The 16477-nt window shown below is 56.8% G+C and overlaps 2 protein-coding genes and 1 long non-coding RNA gene across 3 annotated transcripts in view; 2 read left to right on the top strand and 1 right to left on the bottom strand.

Moving 5' to 3' along the window:
- EEIG1 (estrogen-induced osteoclastogenesis regulator 1) overlaps positions 1-7829 on the top strand; it is a 40197-nt gene extending 32368 nt beyond the window's left edge. Inside the window, exons 5-11 of the mRNA XM_032165231.2 lie at positions 305-351; positions 494-648; positions 2966-3070; positions 3157-3352; positions 3821-3942; positions 4035-4104; positions 5480-7829. Coding sequence (XP_032021122.1) covers positions 305-351; positions 494-648; positions 2966-3070; positions 3157-3352; positions 3821-3942; positions 4035-4104; positions 5480-5525 — 741 coding nt within the window. The 3' untranslated portion in view covers positions 5526-7829. The remainder of the gene's footprint in view (positions 1-304; positions 352-493; positions 649-2965; positions 3071-3156; positions 3353-3820; positions 3943-4034; positions 4105-5479) is intronic.
- Positions 7830-7860: 31 nt separating this feature from the next.
- LOC131384433 (uncharacterized) lies at positions 7861-10575 on the bottom strand. The gene is made up of 3 exons (XR_009215275.1): positions 10492-10575; positions 8153-8323; positions 7861-8040 (listed from the first exon to the last, which is right to left on the bottom strand). It is a non-coding gene; the product is annotated as an uncharacterized LOC131384433 (long non-coding RNA).
- A 169-nt stretch (positions 10576-10744) lies between these two features.
- On the top strand, positions 10745-13643 carry DPM2 (dolichyl-phosphate mannosyltransferase subunit 2, regulatory). Its single transcript, XM_032165230.2, has 4 exons — positions 10745-10887; positions 11182-11271; positions 12050-12152; positions 12919-13643. The coding sequence occupies exons 1-4, from the start codon at positions 10885-10887 to the stop codon at positions 12975-12977; spliced, it is 255 nt and encodes an 84-aa protein (XP_032021121.1). The 5' UTR covers positions 10745-10884; the 3' UTR covers positions 12978-13643.
- The last annotated feature ends 2834 nt before the right edge of the window (positions 13644-16477 follow it).

Here is a 16477-nt window from a genome sequence, read left to right as displayed (position 1 = left end):
AGGCCTGTAGCTGACGGCAGTCCACTCACTCTGCCAGGCGCAGGGCTGAGCCCAGGCCTCACCTTGCTATGCCCTCCCCTCTGGTCTGCCAGGCAGGCCTTGGTACCATCTCTGTCCTCCACACAGGGAAACTGGGCTCAGAGAGGTTAGGTGGCTTTGCCAGAGCCCCCAAGCCAGGAGGGGGCAGAGAGACAGGATTGGAGTCCAAGCCCTTCTGAGGCCAGAGCCGAAAGGCTGCAGGGGGCCCTGCGCCTGGGCGGGCTGTGGGTGGCCAGGGCATGGCTGATTGCTCCCCTCGCCACAGGTCACCATTGGCATGTTCCTGCTCTCTGGAGACCCCTGCTTCAAGACGTGAGTGCTGGCACAGGCCTAGGGAGCGGGTGGGAGCCCAGTCCTGGGCACTAGGGGTGGAGGAACAGGGATTCTGGGTGTCCTGTGTTTTCGTCTGGTCCTGAAGCGGGGCACCCTAGTCACACCTGTCTGTCTTCCCAAGGCCACCATCTACTGCCAAGTCCATCTCCATCCCAGGCCAGGATTCCTCCCTGCAGCTGACATGTAAGGGTGGTGGGACCAGCAGTGGTGGCAGCAGCACCAACTCCCTGACTGGGTCCCGGCCCCCCAAGGCCCGGCCCACTATTCTCAGCTCAGGTACAGTTCCTCATCTGTCTGCCCCTCCCCTGCTAGCGGCCCGAGGGGTTTACCTCCATGTCATGCCCAGGTCCCCAGGGAGACGCTGACTGAGGGGAGAGTGATGGTGGGAGGGTGTTTGCAAGCTCCTGCTGGGCTGATGAGATCTGATCACCTTGTGCGTGCTGGCTATGGTGCTGGGCCCTGAGATCACAGCAGTGCCCTGGACTGAGACTGATGTGGCCTCCCCATCCTCATGGCCCTGCAGTTTAGCAGGAGAAACAGGCCTCAATCAAGCCATAGATAAATGCATGTCTACCTGCAAACAAGATAAAAGCTGCGGAAGACAGGCCCAGAAGGTGGGATCCATCCGGGGCCAGAAAAGGCTTCCCTGAGGATGTGGTGTCTGAGCTGTATTCGGGGGGTGAGGCACAGTATACCTGGGAGAGGGACGTGCTGGGAGCTCTTGCTCTCCCATGTGCTCTATGACCTTGACTGGCCAGTTTGCGTCTCTCTGTCTCAGTGTTCTTTGGAAAATGGGATTGGTAATAGCAATTATATCCCAGGTCACTATGGGGATTAACTGTCCACATGTGGGCACCTGCCCAGCACATGGTAAGCACTCAGTGGGCACTCTGTTTTTTGTTTTTGTTTTTTTAGACAGAGTCTCGCTCTGTCGCTAGGCTGGAGTGCAGTGGTGCAATCTCGCCTCACTGCAACCTCTGCCTCCCAGGTTCGAGCATTTCTCCTGCTTCAGCCTCCCGAGTAGCTGGGACTACAGGCGAGCGCCACCATGCCCATGCCCAGATAATCTTTTTTTTTTTTTTTTTTTTTTTTTTTAAGTAGAGACAGGATTTCACCATATCAGCCAGGATGGTTGCCACGATGGTCTCAATCTCCTGACCTCGTGATCTGTCCGCCTCGGCTTCCCAAAGTGCTGGGATTACAGGCGTTAGCCACCGCGCCCGGCCAGGCACTCTGTTTTCATTAAATTATCACGGGTACTAATGTTATGAAAAATGTGAACGAGCCCCAACCCCCAGAGGAGATGGCGTGGCAATTAGGAGGAGGGGGTGCTGCCAGGACAGGAGGCTCTGGCCTGCCCCCAAGTGTTTGCTGGGCCCCCTCAACCCTAAGCAGGGCCCCCAGAGGTATGAGCCTTGGACCTCCCCCAGGCTGATTAGTGAGCAAGGCGTCACGCGACAACCCTGATTTGTCCCACAGAATCAGTTAGAGCACAGGCCTCGTGTGGCCCAGCAGATGCTTGCCGAGTGATTCTGCCTCTGGGAACTGAGAGCGGTGAGGGACCCTCTGACCTCAAGGGCCCAGCCTTCCTCCACTCCCTTTTCCCCTGCAGACCCAGCCAGCTGAGGCCCAGAACAGAAAGCTGGTGGCTTCCCAGCACAATTACTCTCTCCAGCCCCTGGATGGGCTTCCCCAGAAGAGAGATGTGTCTGGGGACTAGGCCACCCCAGCGCAGGTGGTCCCTTCGTGTGAAGTAGAAGAGGTCCCTCCCCCAGGCAGGGTGGGACTTGAGTGCCCACTTGCCTCTGGAGCTGGCCTCCCCCCATATGCAGAGAACCTGTTGGGGACTTGAAAAGCCACATAGTTATGGATGGGCACACAGGCCAGCCTGGGGTGTCACAGGCCAGCCTGGGGTATGTTGGGCAGGAAGGCAGGTGGGTACTCAGAGCCCTGGGTAGGTCCCACCTAGTCCCTTTTGCCTCCTGCTGGGGAGTGCCAGGAAAGTCTGTTTGAAGTTGGACTTATGGGTGACTTGGGACAGGACTGTGGGCCTGTCCCTTTGGGCCAGACTGCTCCCCCTCACCATGTCCCTTCCACTCCAACTCTGCTGACCCAGGCCCCTTCCAGCCTTGGGGCCTCTGCCGATGCTGTTCTCTGTGCCTGGAAGGCCCTTGACCTCTTGAGGCCTTAGCTGGCTCCCTCCAGCAATGTGTCCTGGAGGTCTGCCATTAAGGCCGTCTCCTTGGAGAAGCCTCCCCGTCCCCAGACTGGGCCAGACCCCCAGTAAGCACTGCTCCCAGCTCTGCACCTCTCACTGCGGTTGTGGGTAGTGGAGGCAGTTTTTGTTCAGCGTTCTTCCTCACTGACCTGTGGTGGGCACCCCACCCAAGGGTGCCCTCTGTGAAATGAAGGGACCTGGGTTCGGAGGGTGACCTGTGGCTCAGGCTGGTTGCTGCTCTTCTGAACCTGTTTTTCAGTCTGTTAAATGGCGCCCCGCCATGGGAGGCTCTGTGAGGGCACATTGTGAAGGGCGACAGTGAGCAGCACTGGGTGACCCCTGTCACCTCACCCCCTGCCCCTTCCTGCCTTCCAGGGCTGCCAGAGGAACCCGACCAGAACCTGTCCAGCCCTGAGGAGGTGTTCCACTCTGGCCACTCCCGCAACTCCAGCTATGCCAGCCAGCAGTCCAAGATCTCCGGTGAGTGGCTGCCTGGCCCTGCCCCCGCTGCCTCCTCCTTCCTCGGGATCCCCCATTATGACGCTCCCCTGCATCGCCCCTGACAGGCTACAGCACAGAGCATTCACGCTCCTCCAGCCTGTCAGACCTGACGCACCGCCGCAACACGTCCACCAGCAGCAGCGCCTCTGGGGGCCTTGGCATGACCGTGGAGGGCCCTGAGGGCAGTGAGCGGGAGCACCGGCCCCCGGAGAAGCCGCCGCGGCCACCCCGGCCCCTGCATCTGTCCGATCGTTCGTTCAGGTGAGGCCTACTGCTTGGTGCCCCCTGGAGAACAGACCCCTCCTGGTGGTGCCTTGAACCTCCACTTCTTTACCTGTAACACAGGGACCGTAAGGTCCCCACCTCAGAGGGTTGGGTGGTGACGATTCTACCAGCTGATGGCCCTGAATGGTGCAGCCATGCCCGGCGTGCAGCAGGTTCTGTTCATGGCTGCTCTTGCGGTTTTGCGGATCGGACAAGAGCACGATCTGCTGGGTGGCCTTAGGAAGCTGACTTACCTGCTCATTGCCTGGCATCCTCGTCTATGAAACCGGCTCATGATGGCAGCTGCACCCTATTGTGCATGCGAGGTTTCAGTGAAGTACAGCACGGAGCGCACAGGGACATTCTGAGCGCCGCTGCAGCTGACTGGCATTAGTGTTGTCGTTTTGTGCTTGCACCTGTTACTGCCCTGACCGTTGTGACTTGTCACCCCACAACCCGACCCAGGCGGAAGAAGGACTCGGTGGAGAGCCACCCGACCTGGGTGGACGACACACGGATTGATGCGGATGCCATCGTGGAGAAGATCGTGCAGAGCCAGGACTTTACAGACGGCAGCAACACCGAGGGTGAGCCGTGCTGGGCTGGTGGGGGTGAGGCCACCTGCTCCAAGGGCTGGCCCTGCCGCGCTCAGCCTCCATCCTCCCCTTTGTCCCCACAGACAGCAACCTCCGGCTGTTCGTGAGCCGCGATGGCTCCGCCACGCTGAGCGGCATCCAGCTTGCCACCAGGTAGGGCAGGCTTAGGGAGGGGTCGTCAGGGTGGCTGGGGCTTGGGGGTGAGAGCAGAGTCCCCACAGTCCACTCACCTGGCCTTGAACGCCAAATCTTGTCGCCACAGTGTGACCCTGGGCCTGTCACGTCTCTGAACCTCCCTTTCCCCATCTGTCAGGCGGTGTGGACACCACCACCTCACCTGGGAGCCTGGGGCAGTGAGGGCACGGACAGGTTCGGTGGGTTCCCACAGTTCACAGGGTCACCTCCGGCAATGCCTGGTGCAGGGCTCGGCACATGGCAGGGGCCTCACACGCGTTTATTTAGAACCCTCCCTTCCCTTTCCTCCCAGCTGCAGGGATTCGGGAAGAATGGTGGTGGTGATGCCTCATGGGTTTACTGAACAAATCTTTCCCTAGCACCAGCTAGGCACTAGGCCCTGAGCAAAGGCCTGGTTCAACGCAGGCTGCTGCCTACACAGCATCCACAGATGGCGGGGGTAGATGGGACCAAAGTTGCGGGAACGACAGTTTATAGAGTGCTGCGTCACAGGCATTCATTTGGAGCATGTTGACTGTGTGCCTGGCTCTCCATGTGCTTTGGCTAACCGAATGAATGAGCGAGTGAGCGAATGAGCTTCCCACCGGCAGGCTGCTGAGGGCAGGTGGGGAGCCCGCCTAACATCCACATCCCCAGGGAAGAGGCATGGCCAGGCCGCTGCGCAGAGGCTACCCTCTCACGCTGCTCTGCTGACTCCTGCTGGCCACGGCCTGGAATGGCAGCCGTCATCTCCCAGTAGCCTCCTGGGCTGCTTTGGGGTGGGAGTGAGGGGGCGGTGAGCAAGAAGGAAACTGAGGGGCTGGCTTCCTTACAGGTTTGTAAACACACCCCTCCCTGGCCCCCTCTGAAAATGAGGAAGCATCTTGGGGAAAGAAACCAATCTGGTTGGGAGCGAGATCACAGCAGCTACATGCTGAGCCCCGAGAGTCCCTGACTCCAGGGCTGGGCCTGGGCTCGGCAGGGAAAGGAGCTGACCAGGTTTCCTGACTTCCCACTGCCCTCTTGGTCACCCTCACATCCCTCTGAGCCTCAGTGTCTTCACCTGTCAAGTGGGGCAGGGTGCAGTCAATCCCTGCCAAGGTGACCGTTGAGGATGGGGTGGCACAGCCAGACATGCCCGGAAGGGCTCTGCAGGCCCCACAGACTCTGATGCTTACTATCTGCGTCACTGTGGACAAGGGACTTACATCGCTGGGGCTCGGTTTTAGCTCCTTTGCAACACGGGGCTGGTTAACAGTAGCTGCTTGTGAAACACCTCCAGAGGCCTGGTCCAGTGGAGTGCTCAGGAAATGGGGTATCGAGGGGGACATGCTGACCTGTCTCTCACCTGCAGGGTCTCTTCTGGGGTCTACGAGCCAGTTGTGATTGAAAGCCATTGAGGAGCAGGTGTCCGCGCTGGAGTCCTGCTTTCTCTGGAGTCCAGACCTGCATCATTCCATGAAGAACTTCCCCTTCAGATCACCTCTGCGCCACATCTCATCCATGCCTCCTCCATGCACTCCAGTCCACATTCCCCGTAGCATCATTCCATTGCCCTCCCATCCATGCTGGGACCCTCCTGGCCCACCAAGGCCCAGGCACCACTGTGAATATTCTCCTCTGAACCACTAGAGGGCAGGCCAGGCGGGCCCGTGCAGCTTGTGGGCAAGAAGGAGCTGGCCAGGACCGGCGCTGCTGGAGACTGTCCCAGCCCTCTGGCTGAGGACATGCAGCGGCTCCTAAATGTAGAGATGCCTGTGGCTGAGGGGCGTCTCTGCCTGTGTCCCCACTCACTCCAGGAGCGCTGGCTTTGGTCACGTCTCAGCGGCGGGGCCTTGCTCCATTGTTCCCTTGCCCTGGTGGTGGGGGAGCCAGACCGCCTCCGGAATCCTGCCACCTGTGACTGTCTAACTGCTTAGTGCTTCAGCTGTCCCTTCCTTGTGTCCTGGGGGACCTGCTGGCGGCCTCTTCCTGGGAGCCATGACCTCAGACCCCACCCACACTCCAGATCGAGACCCCTGCCTCCCCCCGGCAAATGTCCTCCCGCTGCCTTGCAGCCTGCACTTTGCACATGCTCACCCCTAGCACAGCCCCGCTGGCCCCTCACCTCCACTTCCCTGAGCCCCTTCCCAAGGACTCCTGGTCACTGCCTGCTGTGCAGCCAGAGGCCCAGGGTCCAGCAGCCCGGCGGGAACGGGTGCTGCCTCTCCCTCCGGTTAGCTCCAGCTCAGGTCTCAGACCCGTGCTGAGAAAGGTCTGAGCACTGACCGTGCCCTCTGCCCAGGGCTGGGTCCTGAGCAGCTGGTTTTCCTGCAGGAAGGTTGGAGCAAGCAAAGTCCTTCTCTGCCCTCAGGGTCAGCTGCCCAGACTGGGGCGGATGCCAGAGAGGCAGGTGGGCTGTGGCTGGACTGGTCCGGAGCTGGCTTCCTTGCCAGAAAAGCCTCAGCCTTCCTCTGGAAGCATCCCCCGTTCTGGGCAAGGGGGAAGGGCTCCTCTAAGGGGTGTGCTTTCCCAGCAGGGAGCAGTCTGGCCCTGCCCCCTACTAAAGCCTCTGCTCGCAGCACTTTCCCCCAAGTCCTTGTAACTTGCTTGAAGGTGGGTTCTGGCTGCCAGCCAGTCCCTGGACAAACTCTCCTGCCCCTTTTAAATTTCACTCATTTTGTATAAACCCAGCAGGCTGGTGTTTACTTAGCCCTGTAGCTTTTTTCATTTTTTCTTTCCGTCTTTCTTCTTGAGTTCACGGTTCAATATTGCCTCCTCCCCCTGGTGAGGGGAGGTGCTGCTTTTCTGCCCCACCTGCCGGCTGGTTCTAGCAGCGCTGGGGCCCAGCTGGGGGGCCGGGATGGGGGCTTCTCTCTCTGGGAGGGGTGCAGGTGCCCTCCCCAGGCTGGGAGGGTTCCTTCCCTAGTTCCCTATCTGCCCCCGCTGGTGAGAGTTGGGCTTCTTGGTCTTGGAACTCCCTGGCATTGGGACCAGAGCATTTCTAGCATTTGTTGTTGTTATTGTTGTTGTACTCACCTAACCCTTAGAAAATGAATGTTAGAAGGTGCCTGCCGAGGTGGGACAGAGTGTTTGCTCGGGCTGGAGAAGGCTCTGCTCAGCCCTGAGAGCCCCTTCCTGCCCCACAGATACTGGCACTTTAAAAAGGAAGCTGACCACACTGTGTCCAGACGAATTGGCCCCCAGAAGATGGGGAGTTCTGTCCTGCCCTTCCGTGTCTGCGTGACCTCACCCAGCCTAGGAGGGAGGTGCATTCAGGGTAGATTTGCCTCTCATTCAAAGTTCTGGGGCTTTGGGCAGAAAACAGCCGGCTTTGGCACTGTTGGGGAGACTCCTCCAGACCAGGAACCCCAGAAGGAGACAGCCTGCCACATCCTCCCACGCCGGGCCCTGGGCCAGGGTGATTGGACTGAGAATTTGACCACAACCAAATTGATGCTGGCTGGAACCAGGGGCCAGAAAGCCTGGCCTTGTTGTCCCCATGTGGGAGCCCTGTCCTCAGCCCTCTTGTCCCCTTGAGCTCAGTGAATTCCCACCAGGTGCCCACAGCTCCTGGACTTCAAATTCTATATATTGAGAGAGATGGAGAGTATATCAGAGATATTTTTGGAAAGGAATTGGTCTATGCAATGTCAGTTTGGAATCTTCTTGAAAGTTTAACGTTTTTATTAGGAGATTTAAAGAAAATAAAGGTCTACAATATCTTTAGGTTTTTTTTTTTTTTTTTTTCCTGTTTACCGCACAAACTGACCACATGGCATGTCTGCCAGGATGGAGGGTGTCCATGTTCTCTGTCTTTAGGGAGGTGATCAAGGAGATGGGGGGAGGGGTTTTTTTTCTTTGACTCCCCTTCTTTCTAACAGAATGTTGCCACCACTACTTGAGTGGGCTGTGTTTGTTCCTCTGTCCCAGCTTCTGTTGTGGAAAATAACATTGTTAGGGGAAATCAGCCTAGTGTCGGTGTCTTGGTTTGGGGAGAAAAAATTAAATGTTTCGGTTTTTGTTTCTTTTGCTCTTTTGTTTTTACCTTGTTACTTTATCATATTGACTTTAGGGTCAAAGGCAACATCAGAAGGAAGTCAGACATGTATAGTGACATTCCAGGGGTGGGGAAGATGTAGGGGTCCAGGGTTCTCCCGGTCTTGGCTACAGGCACAATCATCACCACCTTCCTCGTTCCAGATTCCTGGGGAGAAAACTGAGAAGACTGTTACCTGCCAGCCTCATACGGAGCAAAAGCTCTGTCTTCAGGGCCAAGTTCTAACCACTACCCTGTAGACCTTCTCTGCAATCAAGTGGCCTCTAAGGAGCATGCCTGAGGACAAATAACTGTGCCTCAGTTTCCTCACCTGCAGATGGGGTTATCAAATAACACGAGTGTGCAGCCTGACCTATAGGAGGTGTGAGTGTGTTCCCAAACTAAAGCCCCAGGCTGCCACTGTTTACAGGGTTGGCTTGCCCTGGGCCCCTCACCCCTGTTTCTGACTGTCCCAAGTCTCTCTGGGACAGGCAAGTCACTCTGGTTCTTTAATAAGCTTGGAGGTGGCAGGAAGCTTCAGTGGTACTGGCCAGGCCAGGAGGAATCAGGCCACCAGGGCTCCATCTCTATCCCATGATAGCATTCACCCCACTCCTCCTCAGGGCTGACCCCCACTCATGGCCCCTTTAAACCCTGAAGGCCGATTCTGCCCCTTCCTCTGTTATATGCACAGCTGGGGAGGGAGGTAAAAGTGGGCTCCTAGCTGAACCCAAAGTCTCCTGAGAGATAAGGGAAAAGAATTGGACTGTAGGTTTAAAAAAGTTGCTCTTGGCTGGGCGCAGTCGCTCACGCCTATAATCCCAGCACTTTGGGAGGCTGAGGCAGGAGGCAGATCACCTGAAGTCAGCCTGACCAACATGAAGAGACCCCATCTCTACTAAAAATAGAAAAATTAGCTGGGCGTGGTGGTGGGTGCCTGTAATCCCAGCTACTCAGGAGGCTAGGGCAGGAGAATCGCTTGAACCCAGGAGGTGGAGGTTGCAATGAGCCAAAATCACGCCATGGCACTCCAGCCTGAGTGACAGAGCGAGACTCCGTCTCAAAAAAAAAAAAAAAAGTTGCTCTTGTCAGCTTTGGGAGGGCAGACTCCATAGTTAGAGATGGGCTTCCAACCAGCCAAGGAGATAAATGCCAGAGGGAGCGAACCATGCCAGGCTCAGAGCACATCTCTCCCCAAACCCCCCAGGTGGGGACAGCAGGCCAAAGGTCTCCGCATAACCCCTCAGGGAGGCCTGGAGTCCAGATGCTGTACTCCAGGATCTAAACAATCACTGAATCTTAAAGCTGACTGGTTCAAAGCTCTTACTTTGGGCCGAGCGCGGTGGCTCAGGCCTGTAATCCAAACACTTTCGGAGGCTGAGGCGGGCGGATCACCTGAGGTCAGGAGTTTGAGACCAACCTAACCAACATGGTGAAAACCCATCTCTACTAAAAATACAAAAATTAGCTGGGCGTGTTGACATGCGCCTGTAGTCCCAGCTACTCGGGAGGCTGAGGCAGGAGAATCGCTTGAACCCAGGAGGCAGAGGTTGCAGTGAGCTGAGATCATGCCACTGCACTCCAGCCTGGGCGACAGAGTGAGACTCCCGTCTCGGGGAAAAAAAAAAAAAAAAAAAAAAAGCTCGCTCTTTGGGCCAAGCCTCCTCTGAGTGCCAGGGATACAGCAGCAACCTCAGATCCTACCCTTGGAGCTGACAGGGCCGGATCAACAAGTGCATCAGTGAATTAAAAGGCACAGGAGGCTGGGCACGGTGGCTCACGCCTGTAAACTTCTGGAGGCCGAGTTGGGAAGATCGCTTGAGCCCAGGAGTTCGACACCAGCCTGGATAACATAGAACTCTATCTCAAAAAAAAAAAACCTTCCCGGCTGGCTTCCCTGAGGAACGTGGCGTCCCAGTGAGACCGGATGGGTGAGGAGCAGCCGGCCTGTGAGTGGTGGGGGACCGCGTTCCTATCTCGGAGCTGAAGAAGCGTGGAAGATGATCTGGCCCAACATCCCTTTGTTCTCAGAGGAAGGGCCTTCCAAGACCGGGGAGGGGCCTGTGCGTGGGTGCCGGTCCGAAACGTGTCTGGGCTGCCGCGAGAGGCAGTCGGTGAAGGAAGGGAGGGGACATCCGAAGGATGGGCCCGGGAGGCCGGGCGATGGTGAGGAGGGCGCCTCCTCTCCACCAATCCAAATCCTCCCCATCCATGCGGACTAGGGACAGACGCTCTCCCGCCCACCCTAGGCTGGAAAGTGAACGTTCTCTGCACCTCTCCCACCTACAGACTAGGTAGGGCCCCCGGTTCCCGTGTCGGCTTCACCACTGACTCGTTTTGGGATCTACCTTTCTCTGAGCCTCGCTTTTCCCATCTGAAAAATGGAACTTCCGATCCCGCACTCCCATCCCACTCTGGCCCCGGGACTCTGGGATACTTAGAGATTGGCTTTTGGTGGGGCGGCGACACGACTGTGGCCATGAAGGCCAGGGAGTCTGAGTCCCCAACTCGGTCCCATGCCCTAGAGAGATTCGGGCAGCAACTGGCCCCACAGTGCTCTAGAGAACTACACTTCCCCGATATGCAAAGGGCAGGAGGCGGTTCCTGCTAGTCTCCGACGACGTGGGCCCGAGCAGGCCTGGGGACTACGACTCCCGGCGTGCTCCGCAGTCCAAAGCCGGAAGAGCGTAGACCCGGAACCGGATGTGGCTTTCGGCTCCGGTGGCTGAGCGCGCGGGGAAATGGTGAGATTGGTACCGTGTGCCGGAGATAGGGGCGTCTGGGGGTGGGGTCCCGGGTCTGCTCAGGAGCTGGGGCATGGGCACTTGGAACGGGGATTGCTCTCCCGCCCCCACTATTGTACGGACGACAACGCGGAGGCCTGGCATTCTCTCCCAGCCTAGAAACTGATCCCTAGTCAGCCCTCTAGCATCTGTTGAATGGGAAGCTTAGACCGTGATCGGGCCGCGACGCCCCGCTTCCATTAGTGCGCCGAAATAGAGTGTCACTTCGTCAGCTGAGACCTCCCTTTTCTCCAGGCCACGGGGACAGACCAGGTGGTGGGACTCGGCCTCGTCGCCGTTAGCCTGATCATCTTCACCTACTACACCGCCTGGGTGATTCTCTTGGTATGTCATTCTCCCCGTCCGCTGCTCACCTTCCTCGAGCCCTGGCACCGCCAGAGCAACTATTATATAGGCTCTAGGCACGGCGCTGGTTTCATTGCCTGCCTCATCTCTTGAAATCTCCAGAACAACTCTGTGAGGAAGATGCCAGTGGTACCGCATTTTATAGATGAGATAGCTGAGGCTAGGGGAGAAGGATCTGACCCAAGATTGCATCCTTAGCCGCTACACTTAAAACTCTGTTTCCGGCTTGCTTTGACTTTTGGGGGGAGTTCTGTTCCTTCTGGGTTAGCCTGCTGACTCTTAGGCACGGCGAGCGCCAGTGATGTTTGTGAAGGCCTTTAGGATATTTTTTTCTTGTGGGAAAACTTGTTGGTCATTGCTTAAGAAGTGCGGTGTGTCTGGAAGTGCAGAACTTGGTATCCTTTAGAGAAAAAATATTAGTGAAGAAGCCCTGGAGGCCCAGGTTGGGAGTCAGTCGAGGATTCCTCATGTACCATTTGCTAGGCTGTGAGTGCCTTAGGGCAGGTCTCTTGTGCCCTGTTCTCTTGTCCCCACCACCAACCTATGGCAGGCACCAAAGCAAGTGCCTGGTAAATACCAATAAGAAATTAAGGAAGGAAACAAACCACGACACCCAAATGCCATAATCTTAAAGAAAAGCAAATGCAGTCCCAATGCTCTGAATGGGTCAGCCCCTTAGGTGGAGGAGGTGGGATGTTTGGGCTTGCGGGCTGGGCAAGGCAAGCAAGGCTCACCAGAGCTCTGCCCTCGATGCCAGCCATTCATCGACAGTCAGCATGTCATCCACAAGTATTTCCTGCCCCGAGCCTATGCTGTCGCCATCCCACTGGCTGCAGGCCTCCTGCTGCTCCTGTTTGTGGGTAAGTCATCACCTCCTCCCCTTGACCCCGGGCAAGGTTTCGGGAGGACCCCACCTCTGAATATGCTTCCACACTTTGGCACTGCTGGAAGCTCCTTGCCCCAAACTCACCCCTGGGGTTTTCCTGTTCATCCTTCGAGGCTGCCAGTCAGTAACCTCTAGGTTTCCTGGTGCCCCAGGCTTTTTGGACTCCCGTGACCTGTCCCCCTCTTTCCTGCCCCCAAGCCCATCATCACTCTGCTCACACCTCAGTCATCCTCTTGTCACCCTGGCTTCTAATTCCTGCACCTCTCTATCTCATGGCTTCCTAGGGATGGGGACTGTGTCTCCATCATTACGGTGCATCTAGAACAGGCTGTGGCACTGAGGTTGTGCTCAGAAAGTCATTTGGATGAGTCAGTCAACAGCCGGGTGCCTGGATGATGGGTGGATGGATGGGTGGGTGGGTGAGGTGTAGGAGGTGGGTAGGTATGTAGGTGGACAAGTGGTTGACTGGGTGATTGATAGATGGGTGGATCTTGTTCCCCTTGGAATCTAAAACACTAAATGCAGCATCTTGCCTGAGGCAGGCACTCAGTTGGTGTTTGTTGAGTGAATGTGAGTAGACATATGGCTTGACGAATGACTAGGGAGATGAGCAGGTTCCCTGGAGGGTGGTTGGGTAGGTTCACAGCACTGCGTGTGGGTGGCTCTGCCATGTCATGCCCTGGTCTCCCAGCAGCCCTGAGCTTAGATCTTACGTGGCCTTTCTGGTCTATGTATTCCAGGACTGTTCATCTCCTACGTGATGCTGAAGAGCAAGAGAGTGACCAAGAAGGCTCAGTGAAGGTCCCTCGGGGATGAGGCTGCCAGCCCCTTCTCTGCTTCCCCTCCAGCGCAGGGACCAAGGGGAGCCTGCAGAACCTGTCCAGGCACAGTGGCTCCTCAAGCCTGCAGAACCTGTCCAGGCACAGTGGCTCCTCAAGCCTGCCTGCCCTGCAGAGTCCCCCAGGCATGGAGCTTACCCCTGACTGACTGGAGCCCCCTCCCTGACTCCCACTTCCAGAAGCTAGGAGGGAGAGGGATACCTGCAAGACTCCGGTCACCCCCTTCTTGCACAGGGCCTCAAAGATGCTGGTCCTCCCGCCCTCACTCTCAGACTCCCTGCCACCTTTTCCCCTGGGTTCTGCCGTCTTGCCTCACTTCCCCCTTGTCACATGCTGACGTTGGACTTAGCAGGTTCTAAGGCCGCATGTGTGACCTCTCTGACCTCTCTTCACAAGCCCTGCTCTTCCACCAAGGCAGCTTTCCTTAGCCTGACACAGCCCCAGACTCCACAAAGCCTTCTGGACCTGGAAAGCCTGGGGAAGGACTGACAGACCCCAAGACCAGCCCTGGGGCTCAGGGCAGCCACCCCGGGCCGCTGACTGACCGACCGCTCGTCATGGAGGCCCAGCCCCAAAGCCCCAGGGCTGGCCCGTTTGGGACGGCTGACCAATAAACACTGACTGTGTGTTTATCTGTGTGCCGTGTTTACCCAGGGTCGGGGCTGGAGCGGGCTGGGAGCAGTCTTGGGTCAGGAGATCCTGTACAGTAGGGGTGACTCGGGGGCCTTCTGCCCTGACCCTGTGCGCTGGGGATAAAGCAGGGACTGGGACAGATGTGCTTCCTACCCAATGGAGCTCACAGCTGGGAGTCATTGGAGGCCTTGGCACCCCTCTGCCATGCCTCCCCTGTGCCAGCTTGGCCAGGTTGGATTTGTTACTTTAGGGACCCTTGGGCCACTCCCCTAAAAGCCCCACAGCCCGACTTAACATGGCCCTGAGCAGTGAAGGCTGCTCTGTGTTCAGGTTGGCTGGACTGGCCCAGCCACCAGCCTTCCAGCAGTCCCACCGCTCCCGGGCAGTTGGCTCTCCCATTTGCCACGGCACCTAGTGTAAACCCCCCTTCCTCAAACCGGGACCCTCACTTTTCTTCCAGTTGGTGGAGGTATCTTCCTCATCACAGAGGAAAAAGAGGCCAACTACAGACACCTGCCCTGTCCCCACCTGCTCCACACTCTGTCCTCCAGTACAGGCAGAACTGCCCACTTGGGCCTTGGATCCTAACCCCCCCAACCCCCAACTACTGTAGTGGGAGCCTGAGGTCACAGATGGCCCCCCCTGTTGTGAGAAAAATCTCCACAGGATCCTCCCATTGTTCCCTGAGTGTGCTCTGGGATCCCACTTACAGGCCCTCCATCAATCCAGTACTTCCCACTAAGTATCTCCCTCTGTCCATTTCACCACCAAGCTCCCCAAAGGGGGCCCACATCTGCCTCCTGCATTTCTTCACCTCCTGCTGCACTCAGCATCTGTCCCCATCTCCAGGCAGGCTCCAGCCACTGAGGCCACCAGCGGTGTCCACTCTTTATTTTTTTTTTTTTTAATTTTTTTTTTGTGACAAAGTTTTGCTCTTGTTACCCAGGCTGGAGTGCAATGGCATGATCTCGGCTCACTGCAACCTCCACCTCCTGAGTTCAAGTGATTGTCCTGCCTCAGCCTCCTGAGTAGCTGGGATTATAGGCATGTGCCACCACACCCAGCTAATTTTGTATTTTTAGTAGAGATGGGGTTTCTCCATGTTGGTCAGGCTGGTCTTGAACTCTCGACCTCAGGCTATCCGCCTGCCTCAGCCCCCCAAAGTGCTGGGATTACAGGCGTGAGCCACCGTGCCCAGTTGATGTCCACGCTTTAAATCCAAAGGATGTTGGCTTGACTCAGCTGCATTTGGTCTGTGACATCCCCTGATCCACTGTCAGCCACTTTCTTGATGTCTGTGATGACCATTCTGTTTGTTTGTGACAGGGTTTCGCTCTGTTGCCCAGGCTGGAGTGCAGTGGTGCGATCTTGGCTCACTGCAACCTCTGCCTCCTGGGTTCAAGTGATCCTCCTACTTCAGTCTCCTGAGTAGCTGGGATTACAGGTGCCCGGCACCACGCCCAGCTAATTTTTTGTATTTTTAATAGAGATGGGGTTTTGCCATGTTGGCCAGGCTGGTGTCAAACTCCTGACCTCAGGTATCTGCCTGCCTCAGCCTCCCAAAGTGCTGGGATTACAGGCATGAGCCACCACGCCCGTCTGTGATGATCATTCTGCTATTTGATGTCTCACTCATGCCGTCTTCTGCCATGCGATGCTGGGCTCCTCAGGGATGTGTCACAAGCCTTCTCACCCTCGCCAGGCTCACCTCTGGCCCGATGCGCTGCACATGGCCCAGCTGCCCACCTGACATCCTCATCGGATGCCATGGTGGGAAACTCAAATGCATCCTTTCATGAGCTGAATTCTCAGACTTCTCCCAAATCTGGCTCTCTCCCTCATGCCCTGCCCCCTCTAGTGACTGGTGTACTGTGTCCCTAACCTGGCTTTCTTCCTTATCCCCCCATCCACAGGACCCTGAACTTTATCAATTCTCCCTCCCCTTTTCACCTGGCCTCTAGCCACCTTCCTGATGCAAAGCCACCATCCTCTGCCCTAAGTCACAGATGGCTTCCTCACTGCTTCTCCTGCCCACTCTGGCCCCACCAGTCCAACTATGCATAACAACCAGTGCCCTTCAAAAATGCACACCTTGACCAGGCACGGTGGCTCACGCCTGTAATCCCAGCACTTTGGGAGGCCAAGGTGGGCAGATCACTTGAGGTCAGGAGTTGGAGACCAGCCTGGCCAACATGGTGAAACCCCGTCTCTACTAAAAATACAAAAATGGCTGGGCGAGGTGGCTCATGCCTGTAATCCCAGCACTTTGGGAGGCTGAGGTGGGCGGATCACAAGGTCAGGTGATCAAGACCATCCTGGCCAACATGGTGAAACCCTGGCTCTACTAAAAATACAAAAATTAGCTGGATGTGGTGGTGCATGCCTGTAATCCTAGCTACTCGGGAAGCTGAGGCAGGAGAATTACTTGAACCGGGGAGTCGGAGGTTGAACTGAGCCGGGATCACACCACTGCACTCCAGCCTGGCGACAGAGACAGACTCTGTCTCAAAAAAAAAAAAATTAGCCCAGCATGGTAGCACGCGGCTATAGCCCCAGCTACTCAGGAGGCTGAGGCAGAGGAATCACCTGAACCCGGGAGGCGGAGGTTGCAGTTAGCTGAGACCACGCCACTGCACTCCAGCCTGGGTGACAGAGCAAGACTCTGTCTCAAAAAAAAATTTTAAAAAAATTAGCTGGGCATGGTGACGCGTGCCTATAATCCCAGCTACTTGGGAGGCTGAGGCATGAGAATCGCTTGAACCCAGAGGCAGAGGTTGCAGTGAGCCGAGATTGCGCCATTGCACTCCAGCGCGGGCAACAGAGGTAG

Source organism: Hylobates moloch, unplaced genomic scaffold, assembly GCF_009828535.3.
Source record: "Hylobates moloch isolate HMO894 unplaced genomic scaffold, HMol_V3 SCAFFOLD_10, whole genome shotgun sequence".
NCBI classification, from domain to species: Eukaryota; Metazoa; Chordata; class Mammalia; order Primates; family Hylobatidae; genus Hylobates; species Hylobates moloch.
The sequence above is the reverse complement of the archived record's forward strand: the minus strand, read 5'-3'. Positions and strand labels throughout refer to the sequence as shown.